The 22,931-nt window shown below is 51.5% G+C and overlaps 1 protein-coding gene across 1 annotated transcript in view; it reads left to right on the top strand.

Annotated features, from left to right (window-relative positions):
• Positions 1–21,933, top strand: part of TSPOAP1 (TSPO associated protein 1) — a 48,621-nt gene extending 26,688 nt beyond the window's left edge. The window contains exons 17-32 of the mRNA XM_063146809.1: positions 417–526; positions 1,128–1,946; positions 2,890–3,041; positions 4,480–5,022; positions 7,181–7,495; positions 8,287–8,490; positions 12,862–14,166; positions 15,358–15,478; positions 16,471–16,622; positions 17,574–17,742; positions 18,727–18,804; positions 19,364–19,402; positions 19,709–19,815; positions 21,462–21,533; positions 21,722–21,866; positions 21,929–21,933. Of these exons, the coding sequence (XP_063002879.1) occupies positions 417–526; positions 1,128–1,946; positions 2,890–3,041; positions 4,480–5,022; positions 7,181–7,495; positions 8,287–8,490; positions 12,862–14,166; positions 15,358–15,478; positions 16,471–16,622; positions 17,574–17,742; positions 18,727–18,804; positions 19,364–19,402; positions 19,709–19,815; positions 21,462–21,533; positions 21,722–21,866; positions 21,929–21,933 (4,336 nt within the window). The remainder of the gene's footprint in view (positions 1–416; positions 527–1,127; positions 1,947–2,889; positions 3,042–4,479; positions 5,023–7,180; positions 7,496–8,286; positions 8,491–12,861; positions 14,167–15,357; positions 15,479–16,470; positions 16,623–17,573; positions 17,743–18,726; positions 18,805–19,363; positions 19,403–19,708; positions 19,816–21,461; positions 21,534–21,721; positions 21,867–21,928) is intronic.
• Positions 21,934–22,931: the final 998 nt, after the last annotated feature.

Below are 22,931 nucleotides of genomic sequence, written 5' to 3'. Positions count from 1 at the left end.
GCAATCACGGTGTGCCAGTTGTCACAAGGCTCTTAACGTGTGCTGTTTTACCGGTGCACAAACATTGGTAAAACAACACGACAGGAATTTGGATGCAGTGATATGTCTGATCCCGTCAAGGTTGTTTCCTTGCAGTGTGTTTCATTAGCGCACAGCTGCGTAGCAGTGATGTGGAGAGATTTGAAATGGAATTCCAGAAGGAGGGAATTTAGAGGAGCAAACAGGATGGGAAGCATCCTTCTCCTCCATCCTGAGAATTAAGCTATGCGGACCTCTTTCGTCCCTGCAAGAGCATCACGTGTGGAAGGGTTCCCACGTCTTGCCAACTTCAGAATCTGGATGCTGCCGCCCGTTGGCTGGCTCACGTCACCCTTGACCTTTCGGTGTTGAAATGGTTCTTCTGGTCTCTGTTTCAGCTACAACCCTTTCGACGGCCCAAATGAGAACCCCGAGGCTGAACTGCCACTGACAGCTGGCGAGTACATTTATGTCTACGGAGAAATGGACGAGGACGGCTTCTTTGAAGGTGCGGAACACCCCGGGGCAGTGAGGCCCTGCCCTCTTGACCAGATACAAAAAAAGGCAGGGCTCCTGCAGCTTTAACTGTTGTGAAGAAGAGGGACTTTCACCAGGTGCTACATGCATACAAATGACAACTTGAACGGTTGTTACACAGAGGAGGGCCAGGATCTCTTCTCGATCCTCCCAGAGTGCAGGACATGGAATAACGGGTTCAAGTGACAGGAAGTCAGATTCCGGCTGGACATCAGGAAAAACATCCTGACTGTTAGAGCAGTACAATGGAACCAGATACCTAGGGAGGTTGTGGGCTCTCCCACACTAGAGGCCTTCAAGAGCCATCTGTCAGGGATGCTTTAGGGTGGATTCCTGCATTGAGCAGGGGGTTGGACTCGATGGCCTTATCGGCCCCTTCCAACTCTACTATTCTATGATTCTATGATTGTATTCCTCTTCAGGGGAGCTCATGGATGGCCTTAGAGGCCCCTTCCAACTCTACTATTCTATGATTCTATGATTGTATTCCTCTTCAGGTGAGCTCATGGATGGCCTTAGAGGCCCCTTCCAACTCTACTATTCTATGATTCTATGATTGTATTCCTCTTCAGGAGAGCTGATGGATGGCCGGAGAGGCCTGGTCCCCTCCAACTTCGTGGAGCGCGTTTCGGACGACGACCTCGTCTCTTTCTTGCCTCCGGAGGCCCACGACCTCTCCCGGAGTTCGCCCCTCGAACGGAGTTTCCTCAGCACGAGCCTCAGCAGCGGGGAGAGGAGCGATTACTCCATGGAGGAGCTCAGCGCCAGCACCTCACCCTCGAGGCTGGAAGGAGATCCGCGAGAGGGCGGCGTCCTCACGGCAGTGCCTTACCCCAGAAAAGCGGCTCTGATCAAACAGTTTGGTGGAAAACTCCTGGTGGGGTGGGATCCCCCTCTCCCGCTGGCCGGCGGCTCGGACATCCAAAGCTACGACGTCTACGTGGACGCTGAGCTCCGGCAAACCGTTAAAGCCGGGTGCCAGACGAAAGCCGTGCTCGAAAAGCTGGACTTAAAAAGCAGCACCTACCGGATCTCGGTGCAAAGTGTTTCGGAGAGAGGGAGCTCGGATCGGCTGCGGTGCACGTTCCTGGCGGGGGGCGATTTTGCCTTAGCCCCAAGCCAGCTCAAGGTGCGCAGCGTCACGGCTACGTCGGCGGAGATTTCCTGGGCGCCCAGTAACAGCAATTTCCTGCACACCGTGTACCTCAACGGGCAGGAGCGCAATGTGACCAAGGCGGGCGTCTACTGGTACACTTTCCGTTGCTTGGACCCGAACACTTCCTACGTGGCGGCCGTGGAAGTCCAGCCTCAGCGGGCGTTCTGGGAACCGTCCCCGGACAGTTCAGAGCAACCGTTGTCCACAGAGATCCGCTTCACAACGATGTCAGCAGGTGAGTCGAGATACCAAATGTCTGGAAATGTTGAAACCAGTGAGGGGGACGGTGTGGGTGTGTGTGTTCCTTTTTAACAAGGGAGAGGGCCTTTTCAGTGGTGGCCCCCCAATTATCGAATGATCTCCCCAATGAGACTCGCCTGGCACCAACATTGTTATCTTTTCGGCGCCAGGTCAAGACCTTTCTCTTTCCCCAGGCTTTTAACAGCATTTAACAACGCTAAGTTTGTTTGTTTTTTAACGGACCCCAGAACTGTTGTGTTTAAAATGGATACTGTTTTATACTGTTGTTTTTATATTTTTGGATGGTTTTAAATTTTGTATACTTTTTTAAAGTCCACTCTTTAACTTTTGTAAACCGCCCAGAGAGCTTCGGCTATGAGGCGGTATATAAATTTTAATAAATAAATAAAAAGAACAATAAATTGGTTTTTTTTATTAAATTTTCAAAGTAAACTGTCAACTCTACAACTAAAAGAATAACACAAAGGTGTACATGGAAAATAATAGAGGGAATAATTCACATTCCATAAGATTTGAGTCTTTCAATCACAGGAAGTAGTTCATTAATTGAAGGTGCGATCCTGTGTAGTTTAGACAGAAAAACGTCCTGCAATTCTCAGCATGCCCAAGCCAGTAGGACTTCTTTTTCTAATTGAGCATACACCTGTGATAAATCTTTCTGCAAAATACTGTGAGACTCCGGTGGGTGAGTTGTGTCAATCGGAAACACCTTTTATAGCTCCTTTACTGAAACCCGGAGCAGATTCACCGCCCCACTGATGTCGGAGTCACCAGCCCCCGCTGGTCTGATCCTGCAAGGGTCCCCTGTAACCGACGGCTCAAATGATCCCTAGATATTCAGGCAATAAATAAATTAAAAACGGCAATAAAGCCCAGAAGCAATCTATCGTCCATAACACTTCTCCCACTCTCTCCAGGGTCTCCGGACGCTCCGCTGGATGTCCGAGTGGAGTCTGGCCCCATGCCGGGTATTCTGGTCATTAGCTGGCTGCCGGTCACTATTGATGCAGAAGGGTCGTCGAATGGAGTGAGGGTCACGGGCTACGCCGTGTATGCCGACGGACAAAAGGTACCAAGTCTCCACTGGGTCCCGTTGGAGGGAAATCAGGGAGAACCCATTAATTCTACCCATGCTAGAACATAAGAACATCAGAAGAGCCCTGATGCTGGATCAGACCAAGGGCCCATCCAGTCCAGCGCTCTGTTCCCACAGTGGCCAACCAGCCGTCAGCCAGGGACCAACAAAGCAGGACACGGTGCAACAGCACCCTCCCACCCATGTTCCCCAGCAACTAGTGTTCATTTGATATTGAAAGCAGCACATAGCCATCAGGACTTGATAGCCTTCTTCTACAGGAATTTATTTATTTATTGCATTTCTATACTGCCCAATAGCCGGAGCTCTCCGGGCGGTTCACAAAACGGTTTATCCAACCTCCTTTTAAAGCTGTCCAAATTGGTGGCCATCACTGCATCTTGTGGTAGTGAGTTCCATAGTTTAACGACGCGCTCTGAGAAGAAGTCCTTCCTTTGAGTTGTCCTGATTCTCCCACCAACCAGCTTCATGGGGTGACTCACTCTTGAGTTTCACCCGGCGCTGGGCAGGAAGAATGAAGGTCCACAGCACTGCAATTTCCCCCTTAGATCCCAACTTTGCCATCAGATAATCAGATAATCAGTTTCCAATTTGAGGGAATGAATCTCCCTCCTTCATTTATTCTTTTCATCCTTAGCGTAGTGTACTTACAGCTAAGAACACTGCACATCTAAACGTGGGGTGCACAGAGGTACCAGCCTGAATCTCTCCGCGATTGTCCAGGTGTTTTAGATCAAGCTCATCCCATTTCCTCACAAGCTTGAGATTTATTTATTTTTAAAATGTATGTAAAAAACAAAAACATTGAGCACGGGGTTGGACTTGATGGCCTTTCAGGCCCCTTCCAACTCTACTATTCTAGGATTCTATGAAAAAAGATCCCGTACAGAAATTGATTCACGCTTTGCATAAGATACATCCTCATGTATGGCTTTTTTGCACGTTTTAACTGCGCACGTTCTGGGACACATGCTCACACCAACTCATCGACCTGTGCGCATTTTGGAAGTGTGCGCCTTTCTCTTCGCGCCTTTTTCAAATGGAAGCGCCTTGTCGGAGCCAATTTCGTTTTGCTCAGCGACACACATTGCAAGCTCAGGAACATACAGAATTCCGCGCGCACGTCGGGTTCAAGTCCCCGTTCGGGTCCGGGAGCTGTTTATCGGGTCGATCTGTTTTGAAAAGCCCTCGCCGGAGCGCATTTCTCACCCGGCCCTCATTTAAACGGATTCCTGCATGTCCCAACACTTCAGGGCTTGGCATGCTATAAGAGTGAATGAGTGACACAGCTGGCTGTTGGATGATGGGAATTGTTGTCCAACGCACCTGGGGCGGATCTTAGAGAAAGCGGCCCCTGGGCTTTGTCCATTTTGCCGGCAATTCAGGTTACTTTTTTGGCTCCGTACTGTAGGTGATGGAAGTTACCTCTCCAACGGCAGGCAGCGTCCTGGTGGAGATTTCCCAGCTGGGGATCCTCCAGGTGTGCCGAGAAGTATCCGTAAGAACCGTGTGTCTTCATGGCGAGTCCGTGGATTCGGTGCCAGCACAGATCCCCTTGGCCTTCTTGGAAGACGGCGGCTGCCCTTCTCCGTCCGAGTTGAGCTGCCTTACCTCTCGGCTCTCACGCAGGGATACGCGGGCCGCCCATGCCGTGCAAACCTCCCCAGCCCATGGGACGGAGCTGTCCTCTCCCGCTAACCATTCCGGTGCCAAATTCACCTCCCAGCCCAGCAACGGCAGTGAGAAGCCTGTGAGATCCTTGCATGCGGAGGCATCCGCGAATGGGCGCGCCTCTCCTGCCGGCACGGCCGGCACACAGGCAACACCCTCAGAAGCGGCTGCTCTCCCAGGGAAAGAAGGGAACCGTTTTGGGCCACTTGCAGGTGGAACAGTGCCTGAAGATCGAACCACACTCAGGAAGGTTGTGCAGGAGGAACCTGGAGAAGACAACCAGGTAAGGGTCATAGGGGTGTACACAGGGTGTGCCGGGTGTGCACACTCTAATGTTTCCAGGGCCGCCACCGCTTTCTCACCCCTCCACTGCTCGAATCGGGGGCTTTAAGGAGGATGGGAAAGCACACTTTCTGGAGCCCCTGTACCCCACTGCTCCAATCAGGGCCTTTAAGGATGCACACCCGAATGAAATGTGCAGCGCACACGTATGGCGTCATGAGGAGGGCATTGGCGATCAGGCCCTCACTTTAGAGAGGTTATTAGCCTCGGAATAATCAAAGAATGCCGAAGGCAGTGTATTTAGGGAAACCGTGTGGTGTAGCCACTTGCGTGATGTCAGCAATGGGTAGAACGTTAGACTTCGAATGGGGGAGACCAGGGTTTGAATTCTCCCACAGCCATTCTGTTTCACCCTAACTACACCACAATGTTCTTATGCAAGTAAAATGGGGTCGTTCCCATCCATAACACCCTGGGTGCTTTTGGGGGAAGAGGGTTGGGTGGTATGCAGATATAAATATTTATCTGAAGTCTTTCCAGCCCCCGAAAAAAAGAGTGTTTTTTTATTATTATTTGCCCAGGTGTTCCAACGTGCAATGCAACCTGGTTTTATCAATGCTTTTCTCTTTTCTGTTGATTCCCCCACCCCCAGTCCATAGAACTGTTGCTTCTGATATTTTTTAGATTTGTATTTTAAAAAACAAAGGGGGTCTTGGTGCCAATTGTAGCCAATTGCATTTGGCTATGACCTGACATCATGGGTGTAGGGATGGGAAATGGAGTGAATTTAGTGCGGAGTGGTGCTTCCTGCGATGGTCACATGGCTGATCCTAGCCAATCAGGAAGGGGAAGACAAATGAAGCTTATATAGAACAATGCTTTCTAAACAGGCCAAACGCTTAATATCTTGCCACATTGACCCCACAAAAATTGGCTAAAACGAAGGAGTCGGGGCACCACATTGACAACAGTATTTGCAAAAATCAGCCCCTGGAGTCTTGATGTTGTGAATAACAATGGCAGCAACAACCACTTCCTTTCAAGGTCCTCCAAAAATTGCAATGTTATGTCTTGACTGATCAGTTTAAAGGAGTGCCAACCTTCGGCCCATGAATTAACCATAGGTGTGCGCAAGGGATGTGCTGGGTGTGCCCAGGCACACCCTAATGCCTAAAGCAATCATGTCTCTCTGCTGGGAGCCACGTTTCAAGAACAGTAAGAGGCCCCTGAAGGCTAATATCACCTTGTATGACCCTCCTCTGGCCAGTATCACCACAAAGCCCCACCTATGCTGGGGCTTGGGGAGTGTCCCTTCATTCTCCACCCACACATCCCCACCAACTGTAACGGCCCTCCGGCAGTCAGGCAAGCTGAATCGGGAATGGGGCATCAGTGTCTACAATGTTCAGTAAATAAATGAATAAAAATATTGTCCTTTATGATTGAGTATTCAATAAATGTTTGCCTTTAAAAAATAAATAATAATTAAACCAAATCCCTGGGTGCACAGCAGGGCCTTTTCTGCTGTGGCACCCCGGCTGTGGAACGAGCTCCCCAGAGAGGTCCGGCTGGCGCCTACACTGTATTCCTTCCATCGCCAGCTGAAGACCCTTTTATTCTCTCAGTATTTTAACACCTATTAACTTAAATTAAAACTTTGCTGTTTTAATTCCATATTTTAACCTACATCAATTTTTGCTGCGTGGTTTTATCCTGTATATTGTATTTTGTATTTGTGTTTTTAGATTGTGGGTTGTTTTATTATGCTCTTCATGATTTTAATTTTTGTGAACCGCCCAGAGAGCTTTGGCTATTGGGCGGTATAAAAATGTAATAAATAAATAAATAGATAAAATAATGAGATGTGCTGTGCACACCTATGGGACTAACTCTGGCCTGCCTGGGTTCCTGCTCTGGCGCTCCCTGAACAACCCAACAAAAGAACCCATCGGTTCTCAAGGTAGCTTGTTTGAGAGAAAAATAAGCTTGCACTGATGGTTAAAAAGTCCCCCTGCAGAAAATGTCCTGGGTTCAGACAACACAAGATGCCCACGGTTCAATGGCAACCCTAACTCAAGCACTGAGCATGGGTTAGTGGGTTGTGCCAACCCAGCCTCGGTGTAATGTGGCCCCAAACTCTGCCACAATTCCCTTCCCAGGAGCAACTCCACGCGGTCAGAGCGCAAGAAGCGGTGCGCCCAGGGGGCCACGTCAGAGACCGGGGGACCAGTGGCGCCTGCTCCGTGGACCAGGGGACGAAAGAGCCGCCGGCCCAAAGAGGGCTAGAAAGTGATCCGAGCTGCCTGGGGACAAAGTCGCCGCCCGCTAGCAGGCCTTCCGTGCAAGGAGAAAGCAGTTCCGCAGAACCGGGCCAAAGCGAGAGGCAAAGTCCAGAATCTGTGTCCGGGTCTCTGGGGAGAGTCAAGCTACTGAAAGAAATCTCCAAAGATGACTCCGCCCTGCTGGCGCCCAGGGTCAGGAGAGAGGTCTGTATATGCCTTGGTGAAAGGGGCGTTCCATTTGGCCAGTTTAACGGCCCATAATGCAGTGCGATGCAGACAGGCTGAAATGAACCTGCCTCCTAAACATTCGTCTTTTGATGGCAAATATTGACAGGATATTTCCAGAATGTTCACATAGGTGTGTAATTGACGTCGAATAATGTGGCGATATCGGATATTTGACATGCAATGGTAGTTAGCGTTTGACTGTGCTTGATATTAGGCGTGCAATGGCAGTTGGTATTTGACTTTCCTTGATAGCTGCACACCATGATAGCCAATATTTGCACTTGACAGTTGACATGGCATGGTCGTTTAGTATGGGGTTCTTCTTGGGAGTTGACATGACCTGGCAATCGGTCTTTGTGATTGATAGCTGACATGCAATGGCAGTAAGGTTTGACGGATGGCACATGATAGTATCTAGAGTTTGACGGCTCACATCTTCTCTCAAATCCGATGCCTGCCAAAAAATCAAAACTGTCAAGAGATCTTTCTTTCTTTCTAAGCCCTGGGAAAATTCGTGATTAAAGAGCAAGGTCAAAATGCTTTAATGAATTAGATAAATAAATAAATAAATAAATGCCAAGAGGTCTTAAGGCATTCAAATTTCCAGTTTTAAGATGAATCCTGGTTAGCGTTTGAATCTCTGCATGGAAAATGTGGGTTTTGGAAGCTACCTTCGAATGTTCAAATACTCGTTTCAGTTTGGGGAGAATTTGGACTGGAGCTTACAGAGATATCCTCTTGAATTTCTCTAGCAGGGGGAGAAAAGGTCAGATCCGGGAAACCGCCCGCTGGCGCTCTTGGCGGACCACAGCCGCGGTTCTGACCTCTCCGATATTATGGAAGAGGAGGAGGAAGAGGAGGAGGAGGAGGAAGAGCACGAGGAGACCCAGCGCTCCGGGAGGCAGGGAGAGTCCAAATGGAACCCGGGTGATCACCACGGCAGAGAAAACGGAGAGAAGGTACGGCTCCCAGTCCGACCGTAACGGAGAGACTACGGTGCCTTCCTCAGCCTAGTGCCCTCCAGGCGCATCGGACTACACATCTGGAGGGCACCAGGTTGCAGGAGGACTGCCTTAAGGGGCAGCTGCATATTTGATCAGCCAGTTGGCCCAATCCACACCGGCATCGCCATCTGATTGCAGAGAGGTGAGAAAGACCAGGGAAGGGGGGAAATGAGAAAGAACAGTGGTGGGGAACTGAATAATTTGGGGGAAATTGTTCCCCCCTGGCCCAATTTTTTTTCCCATTCCCCCCCCCCTCTTTTGACTTCCACATCCCTATGATCACAATTATATTCTGCTTCTCTCCTCTGAGAAGTTCAAGGGAACTCTCAAGTAGGGTTGGGTGGACTCGGCTGCGGTGGCCTCCGCAGGCGCTCAGCCCTGTTTGCCTGGCCATGTGCAGAAATCATGCTCTTCCCCCTACTGCATCCACGGGGGGGGGGGGGAGTGCCACAATTTCCTGTTGCCGTTGGCGGTTGCCATTGATGCAGGAAGGGGAAATACATGATTTTGGTGCGAGAGTGGCGTCCGAGTGCTCGCCGGGGCTTGGGTGGGGTTTCGCACTCGTGCCAGGAGCACCCGACTGGGTCTGGGGGGCTGGATGCAGCGGGGCGGGGGGCGGGTGTCGTCCACCAGACTCCTGGACCTCGTCAGGTGCTCATGGTATCCCTACTGCTAGGTAGTTTCCTATTTCGACGCTCACCGCACCGTTTCAAACTGTAGACACAGGAACAGAAGTTGGTGTGTGTGTGTGTGTGTGTGTGTGTGCATGAACTAATAATAATAATAATAATAATAATAATAATAATAATAATAGTTACCCACCTCTCCCTCCGGATCGAGGCGGGGCACAACACAAATGCAACATCATACAACGAATTCAAACATTTAAAACCAATACATCACTAAAAGCAGCACATCATTGAAAGGCAAATTTAAAATTCAGCTGGGTAGGCCTGCCGGAAGAGATCAGTCTTTGTGGCTTTCTTAAATTCCGGAAGACTGTTAAGTTGACGAAGCTCTCCCGGCAAGCCATTCCACAGTCTGGGAGCGGCAGAAGAAAAGGTCCTCCGGGTAACAGTGGTTAATCTGGTTTTTGCTGGCTGGAGTAGATTTTTCCCAGAGGACCTGAGTGTGCGGGGCGGGTTGTACGGGAGAAGGCGATGCCGCAGGTAGCCTGGACCCAAACCATGTAGGGCTTTAAAGGTAATGACCAACACTTTATACTTCACCCAGAAACAAATTGGTAGCCAGTGAAGAGATTTTAAGACTGGTGTAATGTGGTCACCCCTAGGTGTACCGGTGACCAGCCTGGCTGCCATATTTTGAACTAGTTGAAGTTTCCGGACTAGGCACAAAGGTAGCCCCATGTAGAGCGCATTGCAGAAGTCAAGCCTCGAAGTTACCATTGCGTGCACGACCGTCTGTAGGTCTTCCGACTCTAGGAAGGGGCGCAGCTGGCGCAAAAGTCCCCCTCGTTCTGCGGAGGGACGTCCGTGCAAACTCCCCCTTCCAAACTGGCGTGAACGTGTTTCATTCCCTACGAATGAATGAATGAACCGTGATCCAGGCCCTGTTCACGAAAGCGGAGGCGGCCTTCGCTCCGGGGAAGGCTGGCGGCCTTGTTAGCCTGTTGCAGCAAAAAGAACAAAGATCCCCCGCAGGGGGATCCGTAAAAGAACCTGTGCTCTGAACCTGTGCGCTTCCCATATTCCTATTTCAATCAGCCCTTTATTCAGAACAATAAGGACTAGAATCTTGCTTTTTTTTTTTTAGAGAGAGAGAGAAAGGGCCAAAAGCTTCGTCATAGGGCACCTGTTTTGCATGCATAACTGTTCAGTATCTCCGGGTAAGGCTGGAAAACAATATGCCTGGAGATCCCTTTGCTGCCAGTCAGTGTCATTCTGTGTAAAAATGCCAACTGGAGGGCCTGGTGAATCTCCCTTCAATGCTGGCAATGGGTCAGCGTCCTCCCCCCACCTCAAGGCAGCAGGGGAGCTTGGGGGGGGCACAGGTCGGGCTGTGTAGCACACACAGCTCTCTTCTTCAACACCCCGCTGCCGCCTCCCAGCTCCTGCCGCCTGAGGCCACTGACTCACTCTGCCTCATGGGAGGGCCGGCCCTGTCCAGGTGTCTCAAGATTCTTTCTTGCTTCGAATCATGGTTTAATTGCCTTGTTTTTGCTGTTCCTTTTAATCCGTGCAAATCTTTAAGCCCCTTGTCCGGCCGGCATTATAAAGAGCGAGAATCTATGTGGAACCTAAGAACTGCCGTACTGGATCAGGCCCATTTAGTGGCAAGGGTGGTGAGGAGTTAGACTCACCAAGGGAGGGGGGCATTGAGGGGGGGGGTTGCCTAAAACCTAGAGCTGGAAACGTTCCAAATGCTTTTGTCAGCGGAAGTTTTATTCAGTTGCTGCACCTGATAGAAACTGATAGAGTGAATTTGCCTGAATCCCCTTTTAAACACAACTGATCTAGTGGCTCTCCCCACTGTCTCATCTTGTGGCAGTGAGTCCCACAAGTTAATTAAGTATTGCATCAGCTACTTCTTGATTAAGCATAATTGTGTTGCGTTGTGTTGTATTGTACTAGAAGGAGTTCCATGCCTGTCAACTGTCTCCACTTCATTCTCCTAGTTGTTTGTTTTCTAACCAGAAGAAGAAGAAGAAGAAGAGTACACACACACACACACACACACACACACACACCCAAACTCTCAGGCCTTTCCTTTCAGGGGATATGCCCTAACCCATTTCTATCAGCTCTACGATACCCTTTTTAGCAAACCATGACTGGAGCGCCATGCCATGTTCCCAACGCAGGCTTCAGTGAAGATTTCTAGAGTGGCATTATGACGCTTGAAGATTTTGCAAAGAGGGAGACTGTTTTGGAAGGTGACCCGGTCTCCGATTTTGTCCTCGTGGCAACCAAAGATGGTACCAGGGGGATCCGTAAAAGAACCTGTGCTCTGAAATGGCTTCTCTGCTCCCTAGATATTTCTGGATGGATTGTGTCCTGGCTGCTCTGTTCAGAGAGAGAGAGAGGAGATCTTGAACAAAACTCCCCTGCATATCACGCACTCCAGACAGGTTCAGGGGCTAAGCAGCGACTCGCATGAAGTCCTGGATTCATCCCCAGCTGAATTCTGGAGAGGTTCTTCTACAGCAGATTCATGTGTCACAAGTGAGGGTCAGCTGACCAAAACATCGGGAAGGGTACAAGTCACCCCGCCGTCCCCAAACGAGACCGGCCCAACTGCAGGAGAACGCCAGCAAGGCTCCACCCCGGAGGATTTAGGCAGGGCCGATATACTTTGCTGAACTTCGTGTGGAACCCTTCAGACGCCATCAAAGGCTGCGCAGCTGTGAGACTCCCAAAGAGAGAGGTGCTAGTCCTCATGATGTAGATTGAAAAACATGCAGAAATATTCGCTACTCTCACAGTTCCACTCAACTTATCTGGACCATTATTTTTTCCCCCCACGAACAGCAAAAGCTTTTTTAAAAACAAACAAACACAGACCCTCAAATTTTAAGTTTAGTGATAACTGAAGTGCAAACTAAGCAGATGGGCAGATACATTGATTTGCGTCAATTATCCTGAGTAAAACGTGTGTTAAATGGGCTTTCCAGAAATCTGCTGAACTGAATCTTCGTGCCACTTAGGTTGAAATCCTCTATTCGTCCCTGAGACTCATTCGACTCAGTTTGATCTCTTCTGAGTAAGCTTGTTTAGGGTTGCACGGTTTGTGTGTTCTTGTAGCACAAAGCTTGTTGCCGAATTCGTAAAGGCTTTGAAGCGGGACTGAAATGGCTGGAAGGACCGCCTGGTCTCGAACCCATCACCAAAGAGCTGCCCCTGCTGAGCCTTTGGCCCGGATGTTCAACCCCGTAACTACTCCCCACACTTCTTTCTAAGCACTTGGCCTTCTCTGGGTTTGTACTGTTGACCCCGGCGACAGATTTTAGCGCCATCTCAAACATAAGAAGAGTCCTGAAGCTGGATTGGGTCAAGGGTCCATCCAACCCAGTATCCAACTTCCAATAATGAGGGTGTCTCACACACACAGGGTAGTAGCCTCCTGTTACCCCACCCGGAAAAACTGGTACAGTGCCTCTGACGTTAGAGGTTCCAGATTATCACAGTTAACGACCCTCGTCAGATCGAGCCTCCTCTGAGAATTTGTCTCATCCTCTTTGATGACGGTAGGTACCGTTCCCACCCACCCCACCCCCTTTTTAATGTCTCTTTCCTCTTTCTTTCTCTCTCTCTCCCCCCTTCCTCTCCCTTCTTCACCGGCCTGATCGCTGGGGCTGGAACGCGACAGGACCCCGGCGACACCGATAGCGACGAAGAGATCCTGGAACGGATCCTGGAAACCCCGCTGCCCAAAAACTGCAGCAAAGTCCTGTTTAGCATCCCGGAAGTGACGGAAGAAGAGGAGGAGGAGGAGGGAGACTGGGAGCAGGCCTTGACCAGCAGACGGGTCCCCGGCCCTCCAGAAAAGAAGGCCGTGGGCGGCTTCCTGGAGAGCCCTCCGTACCCCCTCGGAAGGATGGAGGTTCCTCCTCCTCTTCCTCCTCCTCCTCCTCCGAATGCTCAGCCAAAGAGGAACCTGGATCCTTCGGAGCACATCTTGCCGGAAAGGAGCACCCCCCAAAAGTTCGGAAGAGAGGAGGTGGACGAAGCCTCTCCCGGGAGCTGGGAATGGGATTGCCACGGGAAGGGGATGATGCCTGCAGCGGAATGGAGGAGACCCGCCCGTTGCAAGGAGAAGGCCCGCGGCCAGGCCCTGGGAAGCAGGAAGAGGAAAGGGGAGCCCCGGGAGCGGAGCAGGCCCACGCCGAGCAGCTCGGCTCAGGCCGGGGGAGGCCTGTACAGAGCACAGAGTCTCAAGGAGAACCTGGATGTGATCACCAGCCTGGCGGTGGGGGCGGAGCTGGGGCTGTGCAACTGGCCGAGGTTGGGGCCCGGGCCCCTCGCTCAGAAGCGGACGCTGCCCCGGGAGGCAGCTGGGGACGCCCCGCCAAGCTTCCCCTGCTGCCTCAGCCCAGAGAGTTTGGAGATTGACATCGAGTACGACTCGGAAGACGACCCGGACTTGACCATCACCTCCACCCCGGCCAGCCAGCTGAGTTCGGACGGGCGGGCCGAGGGCTCCCCCACGGACTGCGAGGAGGGCTGGAGCGACAGCTCCGGCCAGTCGGGGCCAGTCCGCTCCAGCGGGCAGCGAGAGCTGAAGCGCTGCAGCAGCTGGGAAGAAGAGAATACCGAATGGAGCGGGTCCCCCGGGCGGTCCCCCGGGCACCTCTGCTGGCGGAAGGGGCCCCCGGGTCCCGGCGAAGAGCGAAGCAGGAGCCTGGAGCGGAGCCCGTCTCTCTGGAGAGCCGCGCCCGACCGACCTCGGAAGGAGGCCGCCTGCCTGCCGCCGCCACCGCCGCAAACACGGGTCCGTGAGACGCTTCATTCGCCCGCTGCCGTGGCCGCCGCTTGCCATCCATCCGGCTGTGTGTCGTGTTCCTGCGACGCCGTGCTTCTCCCTCCCCCGCTCCCAGGCTTGCTTGCATTCTGCTTCCTGTGCCGCGCGCTTTCCAAAACGGAGGGCTCCCTCGTTCTCCGGAGCGGGTGGCGCGTCCGTCCGTCCGGGATGCTCCGCGGCTTTTGGTCACGGTGTCGCTCCGGAAACGGCTCCCGCTCGGACGTCACTGGCCGGGAGTCCCCTATGCAGTATTCCTCTTCTCCGGCGTTGCTTTAGGGAAACCCTCCAAAATGAAAGCGAAGCGTTTGGCAATTGATCTCAGGGCGGGGAGTTGCTCTTTTGCACTTCCGAGATGGGCGCCCAAACTTTTAGAGTCAGTGGGCACGTTTGGGTGTGTGTGTGCCGTGGGTGCTCTCAGGGACCAGCTGCAATGGGGATAAAGAGGCTACGGGGCAGGTTACAAAAAAACCACTTCCCAGAAGGCAAATTGGAAAGGCTAATAGACTAGTAACTGGGAACCTAAGTTCAAGGCAGAGTTGGGGTCCAGTTTCTAACACACCGAAGCACTCTTTGGAACCCAAACACAGATGACGCTGGAGGGCAGACCTTCACAGCACTCCACGCCAGCCTCCCAGTTAGAAATAATTCATTTTTATTTTTATTTTATTTGTTTAAAGTATTTTTATCCCGCACCTCAGCCAAAAGGCTCTCGGAGCGGCTTACAATGTGTCAATAAAGAAGACAGTCCCTACCCTCAGGCTTACATTCTAAAAAAGACAAGACACACAAGGAAAAGGGGATGGGGAGGGAAGAGGGAGAAAATAAAAAGAAATTAAGGAGACTGTTCAGGCTGGTGGGAAGGCCCTGCTCCGTCCTCTCATCTCCCAATGGAGGGGCAAACCAACAGCTCCTTCTTCCCCACAAGGTGAAGATGTTAGCCCGGGGGGGGGGGGTTTCCAACTGAAGCAGGCTCTGATGGTCCCTGCCTGCTCCAGTCTCCCTCTCTAATTTTTAAAAATAGCTTAAGAAACAACATAAAAGCCAGGAGCAGCAGGGAGACCCAAGATGAAGGGGTAGTGGTTTCAGCCCAAGGGTCGCTTCCAGACGATGCTTTGATCGCGCAATTGCCCTGCCTCATTCACGGGATTTTACCGGGCGGGGTAGGGGGGGTCCAGATGACACCAGCTTCGCCTTGTAGCCCTCCCGTGTTTTCTCGCTGCCGGCTGGAGGAATACTGCATTGCAGCGCTTGGCTTTTTGTGTGTTCTTGCCGTGGGCTGCCGCCATTCTGTGGACATTTCGGAGGATGGCCGTGGGACTCATTCTGCTGAGGCTTCTCTTTCAGGTGGCAGGGAGCGGCAACCCTGACGCGCTGAACTCCACGTGCTGGCAGGCCCCGATCCGAAGAGGCAGAAGGCCCCAGAGGAAACGCCGAGAAGTAGTGGCACCTCCCGGCTCCAATTTTGGTGAGTTGGCTGTCCTTTTCGGAACACCCTGCGAGGAAGAGGAGGTAACCGATGCCAGCCTGAGACGTTTTGGGGGCTGGAGTTCATTAGCCTCAGTTTTGCCATCTGCAAAATGGGCACAGCAGAGTTCTTCCTCGCAGGGCCGTTATGAGGATAAATGAGGCAAGGTTTTCACAGGATTTGCCAGCTGTAAGTGAGCTGCTAGCATGATGGGCGCTGCAGACACCCTCCAGCCAAAATGATCAACCCACGAAAGATGATGAGAATCCATCCCCAGGTGGTGGATTTGGAGTGCCCTGAAAGGATGCAATGTAGGAAATGTTAATAGGCAATTGGAATTTGACAGCCCCTCTTAAAACACACACATACGCACACACGTGTTATACAGCCTTAATTTGCAGCACAACTCACATCATCTTTTGCTATTCATAGAGAGCAGAAATTTGCCAAGGCAGCGCCCGCCCGCACCTGCGCACTGCATCTCTGGCTTCTAAGATTTCAGCAGGGACCGCTAACATGCTCTTAAGTATATCTTTGCAGCTAGAAACATGAGGGCTAAGGACTTGTGTTGCTGTGTTCTATTGTGCGTGTGTGTGTTTTAAAAACAAACGAAACAAAACTGAGATTCACAGGAAGCTGAATTCTGGGCCCAGGGGCCACACTTTGTAAGTTTTGCACTGAATCAGGTCAGCTAGCAGGTTTTCAATATTTTTGAATTTTTGTAAATTATGGTCGCAATTTGCGCAAAGTTCGCAAAACTCTGTAATTTATCGCCGCAATTTGCGCAACTCCGTATTTGCGCAAATTATTACCAAGACCACCCAAAACATGACATGTGAAAGGTCTCTATAATTCGGGGAAATCATGTGGTTTGGCTCACCAAAGCAAGACAAGTCGGACGCTCTGCAGAAATCTGGCAAGGCCCCAAAGGGCTGTGGTTCTTGGCAACGGACACCCCTGCTTCAAAAGTGAGCCTTTTGTGTCTTGGCCAGGCGCTTGGAGGAGTCTTTCTCCCGAAATGATGGACGACGGGGACTCGGCGCGACTCTTCGTGGCTCTCTTCGACTACGACCCCGCTTCGATGTCTCCCAACCCTGACGCTGCTGAAGAGGAACTTCCCTTTCAGGAGGGCCAGATTCTGAAGGTAGGTGGGAGAAATGGGCTGACTCAACTGCAAAACGTGCCATTGCACAGCACCGCTCTTAGTACCCGTCAAGATGCCCCCAGGTTTAGGGAGGAAGGGATCCGATTCGTTAGGCACCGGGGAACATTTTGGAAGAAGCCGGGCCAGAGCAAAAAACTTCCTGACTGTTAGAGCAGTACGACAATGGAATCAGTTGCCTGGGGAGGTGGTGGGCTCCCCCACACTAGAGGCCTTCAAGAGGCAGCCGGACAACCCTCTGTCAGGGATGCTTTAGGGTGGATTCCTGCATGGAGCAGGGGGTTGGACTGGATGGCCTTGTGGGTCCCTTCCAACTCTGCTATTCTATGATTCTAAGGGGCACAGTCTCCACTTGAACCAGAACAGTGCAAATATCGCCACACACCTTCCAGATGTGTTGGACTGCAATGCCTATTATCCCCAGACACTGTGCTTGCTGGGGATGATGGAAGTTGCATTCCGACACATCTGGAGGGTGCCGGGTTGGTGAAGATTGGGCTAGATGCGTGGGGAGGGGGGGAAGCATTGCTTACGGGGAAAATGAAAAGAATGGTTTTGGGGGGGGCGTAAAGTTAGTGTTCAATTTATCTTGGTTTCTCCTAGTGTTTTCTATTATGCCTTTCTTTCTTTTAAAAAGAATTCCGCCCCATGGGAGAGCCGGGGTTTCTTTCTTTATGTATTTATTTACGAAGGAGTAGACGGAGCAGTGTTTCCGCTGGAGGTTGAGACTCGGGACGGATCCCCATTTGCGGGGCACTTACCCTCACCCCTGTGTCGCCAGGCCTGTCTGAGCAGCACGGCTGACGACACCAGGGCGGCAGGCATGTGTTTTGGGGGAGCTGGGAGCGGCTTCGCCTCGGCGGATCTCTCTCCAGCCACGTTTGGCTCTCTTGCAAATGATCGTCTGTCTCCCTCCTCCATCTGGTCCCGCAGGTCTACGGCCACAAGGATGCAGATGGGTTCTACAGGGGAGAAAGTGGAGGCAGAACGGGGTACATTCCGTGCAACATGGTCTCCGAGGTCCAGGTGGACAGTGACGGCGCAAGGAAGCAACTCTTACAAGAAGGCCACCTTCCGACATGCGTGCTGGCGGAAACACTAGGTGCTCCACCTGGCTGCGTTACCTGCTTGAACCTTTTAGGGCAGGGGTGCTGAGCCCCATGGGGAAAATCCAGCCTACCGGGGGGTCCTAATCCCTGCAGATGGCCTGGTCCCCTTCACTTTTCCACCTGCCTGCCAGAGCATTTCCAACTTTTTGCATTTTTCTCCCCCATTCTAAAAGGCTGAAACACCCCTTCCAAGGCTTAACTAGTGGCAGGGCTCCGCGCTTAAAATGTGCTGACGTTTGGGGGGATTTTTAGCCCTGCTCCCTTTGCCAACCCAACCCTGGGATGTGGCTCCTGAGAACTCCAGGGTTGAATCTTTCCCAGCCTGAAGACCAATTCCTGCACTGAGCGGGGTGGGGTTGGACTGGATGGCCTTATAGGCCCCTTCCAACTCTACTATTCTATGACTCTATGACCTCTGCGCTAGACGGCAGAGGGGGAACAGCTTGCACAGCACAGCAAAGCGGAAACCATGCAGGATTCCTCCAGCGGGCAGCAAAACCGCCGATCCTGCCACGAATTCCCAAAGCGAGAACTCGGATCTGTGCGAGCCCTCCTAAAGCCCAGCTCAGAACTCCGCCACTCTCCTGTCTCCCAATTCAGACTTTTTCTAAACTGTTTATCTGCCTCTCAGAGCTAGCCGGAGCGTGTCTCCCTCCAAATATTGGGGAGAGGTGTCCGACCGTTCAGCAAAGCATCCCCATCCGTTAGGGGGTCGTTTACGTTCTTTTGCCGTGTCCCTGACTACTCTTCACCCACTCGTTTGCGGTACACAAGGCAGCCGAAATCTTGTTTTCTGGGAACGTAGCCACAGCTGCATATCTCCAAAGCCGATTTCTATATCCAGAGCCGAATCCAGAAACTTAAATAAATGCTGCGTAAGATTAGCTTGCAAATGTTCTTCTTGCTCTGATTTGTTATCTTGCTCATTCTGTTGCTTTATTAATTTGTGGGGGGGGGCGGGCTTTCTTTCAATGCAGGCAATGGCGCATTTTCTCCTTCTCCGCCTCTGCAGCGGCCTGCAGTTCGTCCTCCGAAGCCTCGGCGGTCCAAAAAAGGTAGGTATTGGACACAGCAGGGCTGCGGAACGGTAGGGCCAGGCACCAAATCCGCCCGATGTGGGGTCCCGAACTGGTCCTCCACAGAACTCCAGAAGGACACGCCCCTTTCATAGAATCATAGAATAGTAGAGTTGGAAGGTTGCCACACAGAGGAGGGCCAGGATCTCTTCTCGATCCTCCCAGAGTGCAGGACACGGAATAACGGGCTCAAGTGACAGGAAGCCAGATTCCAGCTGGACATCAGGAAAACCTTCATGGCTGTTAGAGCAGTACGACAATGGAATCAGTGACCCAGGGAGGTTGTGGGCTCTCCCACCCTGGAGGCCTTCAAGAGGCAGCTGGACAACCCTCTGTCAGGGATGCTTTAGGGTGGATTCCTGCATTGAGCAGGGGGTCGGACTCGATGGCCTTGTAGGCCCCTTCCAACTCTGCGATTCTATGATTCTATCATTCTATGAAGTTCCCATCATGGCTTCTTGGCTTGTTGGGATCTGCTTTACTCAGAACTGACGCTGGCAAACGCAGCCCGCTCGCAACGTGCCATTTCTCCCCACAGCGGAGCGAGAGAAGCCAGAAGACGAGGAGCTGGCATTTGGTGAGCGTCGCTTTCCTTTTTTCTCTTGGGTGTTGCGCCAGGCAGGGGCACGTAGAGAGGGCCAAATCCGTCCCTTTCAGTTCCTCCCCATTCGGAAGTCTGGGATCTCAGCTTCTTTCCATCGGCAATACGAAGCCATTTGAGAATCTCGGGAAATCCAGATCCAAAGCAAACTGAAATGAAATTCTCACCCGTACCCAAAGCGGTGTGCAAGAACTTCGCTCCGAAGCATTGCCTGGGAAGTTTGCAGGGAAGCAGGAGCCTTCCGTGAATGGCTGGCCGCTGCACGTCTCCTTTCTCTTTCAGGAGCCCACGACCGTCAGGACCTTAGCTCTGAAGACGACACCCCAAGGACGATGGTGGCCATCTTTGACTATAACCCCAAAGAAAACTCGCCCAACCTAGACACGGAGGTGAGCGACAGCCACCGTGACGTTGTTCTTTGCAGTGCTAGGAAGACACGACGGGGCAGGAGCAGGGAGGACAGGACGCGAAACGGCTGTTGATTTATTTTTATTTAATTGAGTTACTCCATTTCTATCCCACCTTTCTGCCCTCAAAACGGCACCAAACGCTTGTGAGGACGGGCACTGCTTGGTAGGCTTAGAAACAGACCGTTGTGGAGTTTGAAGGGACCACAAAGGGCATCTAGTCCAGCCCTCTGCAGCGTGCAGGAAAACCAGTGAAACCATCCATGAGAGGTGGCTGTCCAGACTCTTCTTAAAAACCTCCAGAGACAGAGAACCCCGAAAGGTTTTTAATTCGAGTCTGGACACCCACCTATCCATCCTCTTCTTAAAAGCTTCCAGACTTTGCTACCATTCAAGGGTATTTCTGCCTGTATCCTTACGACAGGACTGAGACGTGTTGCTTATTTCCTCTTCCTACATGCTCCTTCCGAAGCTTTGGAGCAAACTTGTTTTTCACACACATTTTTAGCAGTACTGAAACGCACACACACGCACACACACGCTTTGGCGGGAGCCTCTCCTTCCAAAAATGCCTGCTTACTCCAGTGGTGCAGAAACCTGAATGGCTCCACCCCTTCTTTCCCCTCAATTTTATTTATTTATTTATTTATTACATTTTTATACCGCCCAATAGCCGAAGATCTCTGGGCAGTTCACAAAAATCACCAACTATTTGCACAATTTCCACTCCCACCCCCCATTCTCACGTGACGCCTCAAATCCTTACGCCTCGCCCTTGCTCCGAAGTTGCGCAAGAGCGGGTTTCAAAACGAATAAAACACGTGCCGGAAACACAACCCTAAGATCCTACTATCCCGATAAAAGCGCTTTAAAATGCTGCAACCGTGATCTAGCTTGAAAACACCCAGACCAACAAATCAGGCACCGATGGGTTTTGTAAACAGAGAAGTGTTTATCTTTAGATTTAAAAGTATTCACGGTGCGGGGAAACGCACCTCTCCTGGGCGGGAGTTAACCCGAAACCTTATTTGCAGCGGGGCGGGACAATGAGGAGGGCACCCCCTGTAGATCGAAGGGGGCTAGTCAGCTGGTAATGGGGCGGTGACCCCCTCGGATGCCTGGGTCCCCAATCATCAAGGTCTTTATATTCTAAAAGCCAGACTTTAACATGTTTTACTGATCTCTTTATTTAAAATATTGTTATATCTCTACTCAACCAAAAAAAACCCCTTCCAAAGCAGCTCACATGTAATCGATAAAACCAGCCTGCAGGCTTACAATCTACAAAGACACGACACGTGAGGAAAAAGGGATAGGGAGGGGAGAGGAAAAGGAAGAGTCTTTCAGTGGGGCTGGTGGAATGGCCCTGTTTCCCCCCCCCCTCGTCTCCCTCACTACAGCCCGTGGAAGGGCTGCTGGGGAATATTGTTGGTTAGGATCCGCCCGCGTGACTGCCCCAGGAAGGAGGAAAGCGGCAGGCAATCACCAGCAGGGGGAAACAGCTCTGGTTCTTCGGGGGGAAATGTCCACTCCACCAAAATAGCTAGTTTCCAGGAGAAAACTGAAAATGCAGAAGGTGACGGGACCCTCTACAGATGGGGAAAGTTGTCCTCGATTTTTCCTTCTAGGCAGAGCTACGGTTTTGTGCAGGGGACGTGGTGACGGTGCTCAGTTCCATGGATGACGATGGCTTTTATTACGTGAGTACAAAACCTTCCCGCCGCTCTAAACTCGCTTTCCCCAACTGGGGCCCTCCAGATCGGCTGGACTACAGATCCCAGTATCCCCCAACCTGGGAGAAAACAGGGCGGCAGCATTTGCCTTTGCCGCAGACGTTTTGGTCTCCATCCGTGGGGACGCTGGAGGCTTTTGCTTCTTCTACCTGCAGGGGGAGATGCATGGGCAGGAGGGCCTGGTTCCATCCAACTTCCTGGAGGCTGCGGCGTCGGACGGAGCGTTGCCCGGTGAGCCAAGCCCCGGGAGGCAGGTAAGGGGGGCGCTTCGCTGGATCCGGGCCCCAGCTGCAGCTCTCAGTCTCCTTCCCCAACCTGGCGCCCTCCTGAGGTCTTAGACTATAACTCCCATTACCAAAAAGGATGATAGGTGTTGTAGTCTGACACATCGGGCTGGGCTGGGGCAGGTTGCTCTAGAGGGGAGAAATGCGTTTGGTTTGTATTTCAATGCAGCTTTACCTGCTCACGAACCAAGATGCGAACTGAAATCCGGTTATTGTCCGAAATTCGCATTTCTCCGAATTTTGCAACGGTGTTCACCAATCAAAAAGTGTACAAAAATACATTTTTTAGGAGTGTGGGTTGCAAAAATGCACACATTATTTAAAAAACGCACATTCAAAAACACATCCTGTTGGAAAAATTGCTTGCAATGAGTGTGTGTATACGAGGCCATAATGACATACAAAAATATAAGAAGAAACGGGCATTAAAATGCAGATGTACTTTTATGCAAACCTTTAAAAACACCACGAATCTCAAATTTGGGGGTGAAGTGGAGTTAGGATAAGAAAAATCTGAGAGAAACTGACAGGTTAGTGCATCCCTAACTGGTCTGACCTGGAATCTTTTCCCTTAACTCCATGATAACTTCAAGGCAGGCTTTTCAGTGATGTTCAAAAAGCACTCTTCCCATGCTCAGAGGCATTTGGGGCAAGAACTGGTTTGTCCAAGGCTGCAATTTACAAGGCGGTGTGGTGGGCGAGGGTGTTTCAAACTAACTCTTGGTGGATTTGCCTGTTCTTGTGCACCCACGGCCGGCCGCGCCCCTCAGCGAATGAGGAAGAGGAGAGTCCAGTGACACCCGTGAGACAGAGAGAGGGAGAGAGAATGACGGAGAGAAATCACGTAAGTCCCACACTGAGACTTTCTAGATCACCTTGCATCTCAGGTGAGTTGTGGAATGGAGCGTCGTGGCTGGGCGTGGCTGGCGGGAACCCTGAAGAGGAGCTTGCCGGTTAGGACTGAAGATGACGTTGTATGTCTCATATAAGAATACTGAAACATGACACCCTTTTCTCAGCTCTCACCTTCACTTGCTTTTCCTTCCACAGTGGTATTCGCTCGATTACGGGGCACAGCCGC

Source organism: Elgaria multicarinata, chromosome 22 (assembly GCF_023053635.1).
Source record: "Elgaria multicarinata webbii isolate HBS135686 ecotype San Diego chromosome 22, rElgMul1.1.pri, whole genome shotgun sequence".
Taxonomy (NCBI): Eukaryota; Metazoa; Chordata; class Lepidosauria; order Squamata; family Anguidae; genus Elgaria; species Elgaria multicarinata.
Note: the sequence above shows the minus strand (reverse complement) of the source record. Positions and strands in the feature narration are given on the sequence as shown.